Here is a 2,250-nt window from a genome sequence, read left to right on the forward strand (position 1 = left end):
ACAAACACTTGAATTGAGCTGGCTCCTGGCTGCAGCTGAAATTGAGGCCGCACCAAAAAGCATCCTTGTCCAGCGCACTAAACTCGACACCATTACATAACATACACAATTTTCTTCCTCTTTCCTGGTGCTGATAGACCAGAATTGTCACAGTTAGTTGCTTATTAGTCACTTGAAGTCTGAATTCACAATTTCCGGGCTGATTTTTGCTCGACTAGCAACTTTACCTTTGATTTGATTCAGTTTACGATTACATTTATGAAACACTATCCGAGAACAATAAATTTAAGTATATTCAACGAGCAAATTGTGACACAGCGAAAAATTGCGTCCGTTCGCGTTCGTGGTTTACTTCGATCTGTCGGAAATTTATTGTCGTTCTTGTGGAAAAACGACGAGGAAATGTTTGATAATGTACAACACATAATGAAAAATCCTGCCAAATTATTTAAAATATGGATTGGTCCCATATCGTTCATTGGCACCAGCGATCCAGATGTGATTCAAGGCATCCTACCGCATACGCACTGCATCCAAAAACCGTACATTTATGAATTTTTCAAAATAGATTTCGGCTTGTTTGCGGCCCCACGTGAGTAGTTTGTCACACAATCAATAAATATTTAACTCATGTCTCAACTCGACCATAGCTAACGTTTGGAAAGTTCAACGGAAGGCGCTGAATCCGTCCTTCAATCACAAGATTTTGTACAGATTCTTCCCAATTTTTGATAGATTTGCACAAAAGCTGGTTGAAAGTTTATTACAGATTCCGGAAGATTGTGAAGTTCAAATAACAAAGTATATGACAAGATGTACTCTGGCCATGGTTTGTGCTACTACAATTGGTTCTGATATCGATAAAGACCATGACACTGAAAAGTTTGCTTACAATATGAATGGGTATGTAATAAGTGTTAACATATTATTTAGTTCTTACGAACTTTCTAATCCTTGACGGTAGTATTTTGGAGTTGGTTGCAAAAAGATGTTTGAATCTTTTCACATGCTCAGAATCCATTTATAAGCTCACGGAGGCTTCTAAACTGGAAGAAAGTATGAGACAATATGCGTGGGAATTTGTTGATAAGGTAACTTACAAAATATTTGTGACAATTGTAAAAAATACTTCAAAATATTGGCAGGTTTTTCGTAACGCCCTTAATCAAAGAGCAGAACGGCTGAAATCGAATTAAATCGATAATCAGGATGAGTATAAGAAACCAAAAATTTTCATAGACCAATTTCTTGATCTTCATGATTTGAAAGTTCTTAATGACATCGAGGTGACCCATAACATTAGCACAATGATTACGGCGGTATGTTTGAAGCAGTTTATGTTTATGCAAAATCATGCTTGTACTTAATAATGATACAGGGTAGTGACACTACGGGAATAGCAATGGGATTCATTGCACAATTGCTCGGAATATATCCACATCTTCAGGAGAAAGTGTATCAAGAAATCAGTGAAGTTTTTCCCCCGGCTAGTAAATCGCACTTCACTTCTGATAATTTGGGACAATTGCAATACACGGAAATGTTCATTGAAGAAAGCCTCCGCCATTTTACTATAGTTCCAATAATTCTACGACAAACAACGAGCGATATCGAGTTGGACGGAGCACTGATACCGACTGGTACCTCGTTTGCTTTAAATATTTATAATTTACTTCGCCGGGAAGATGTTTGGGGCCCTAGTGCGAAACAATTTGATCCGGAAAATTTTAGTGGAGAAAATATAAACAAACGTCATCCGTTCGCTTTTCTTCCCTTCAGTGGCGGTAACCGTAACTGCATAGGTAGGTCAAGACGGCAACGTTATGCTTCATAATGAGTAGCAAATTAAATTGGTTTTTTGATTTCAGGTCATCGATATGCCATGATGAGTCTCAAGATAATGGTTGTGCATTTGTTGAAGAGCTTTGAACTTAAGAGTAACGTTAGTCTCATAGATCTGAAATTTAAAATTGATTCTGTGCTAAAGTTTTCAAACGAACCGGGATTAATTTTGGAACGTCGTAAATCACTACCAATCAAATAACTCAAATGCAATGTGTATGTGAACTCAATCCTCAGTTGAGCCCATTAGCACAAGGTTAATCTTTTCGCTATGACAAGCACAATCACAGAACTACTTCACTGCTATGCTAACAGTCCGAGGAACGATCAAGCATAATAATAAGAACACAACTAACCGCATTATGATGAACTGACTAGAAAGCTTTTCGAGTGGACAGGATAGATAAA

The 2,250-nt window shown here is 37.6% G+C and overlaps 1 protein-coding gene across 1 annotated transcript; it reads left to right on the plus strand.

Moving 5' to 3' along the window:
- Nucleotides 1-426: 426 nt before the first annotated feature.
- On the plus strand, nt 427-2,044 carry LOC129728964 (probable cytochrome P450 313a4). Its single transcript, XM_055687439.1, has 5 exons — nt 427-592; nt 651-903; nt 965-1,091; nt 1,379-1,802; nt 1,869-2,044. The coding sequence occupies exons 1-5, from the start codon at nt 427-429 to the stop codon at nt 2,042-2,044; spliced, it is 1,146 nt and encodes a 381-aa protein (XP_055543414.1).
- The last annotated feature ends 206 nt before the right edge of the window (nt 2,045-2,250 follow it).

Source organism: Wyeomyia smithii, chromosome 3, assembly GCF_029784165.1.
Source record: "Wyeomyia smithii strain HCP4-BCI-WySm-NY-G18 chromosome 3, ASM2978416v1, whole genome shotgun sequence".
Classification (NCBI taxonomy): Eukaryota; Metazoa; Arthropoda; class Insecta; order Diptera; family Culicidae; genus Wyeomyia; species Wyeomyia smithii.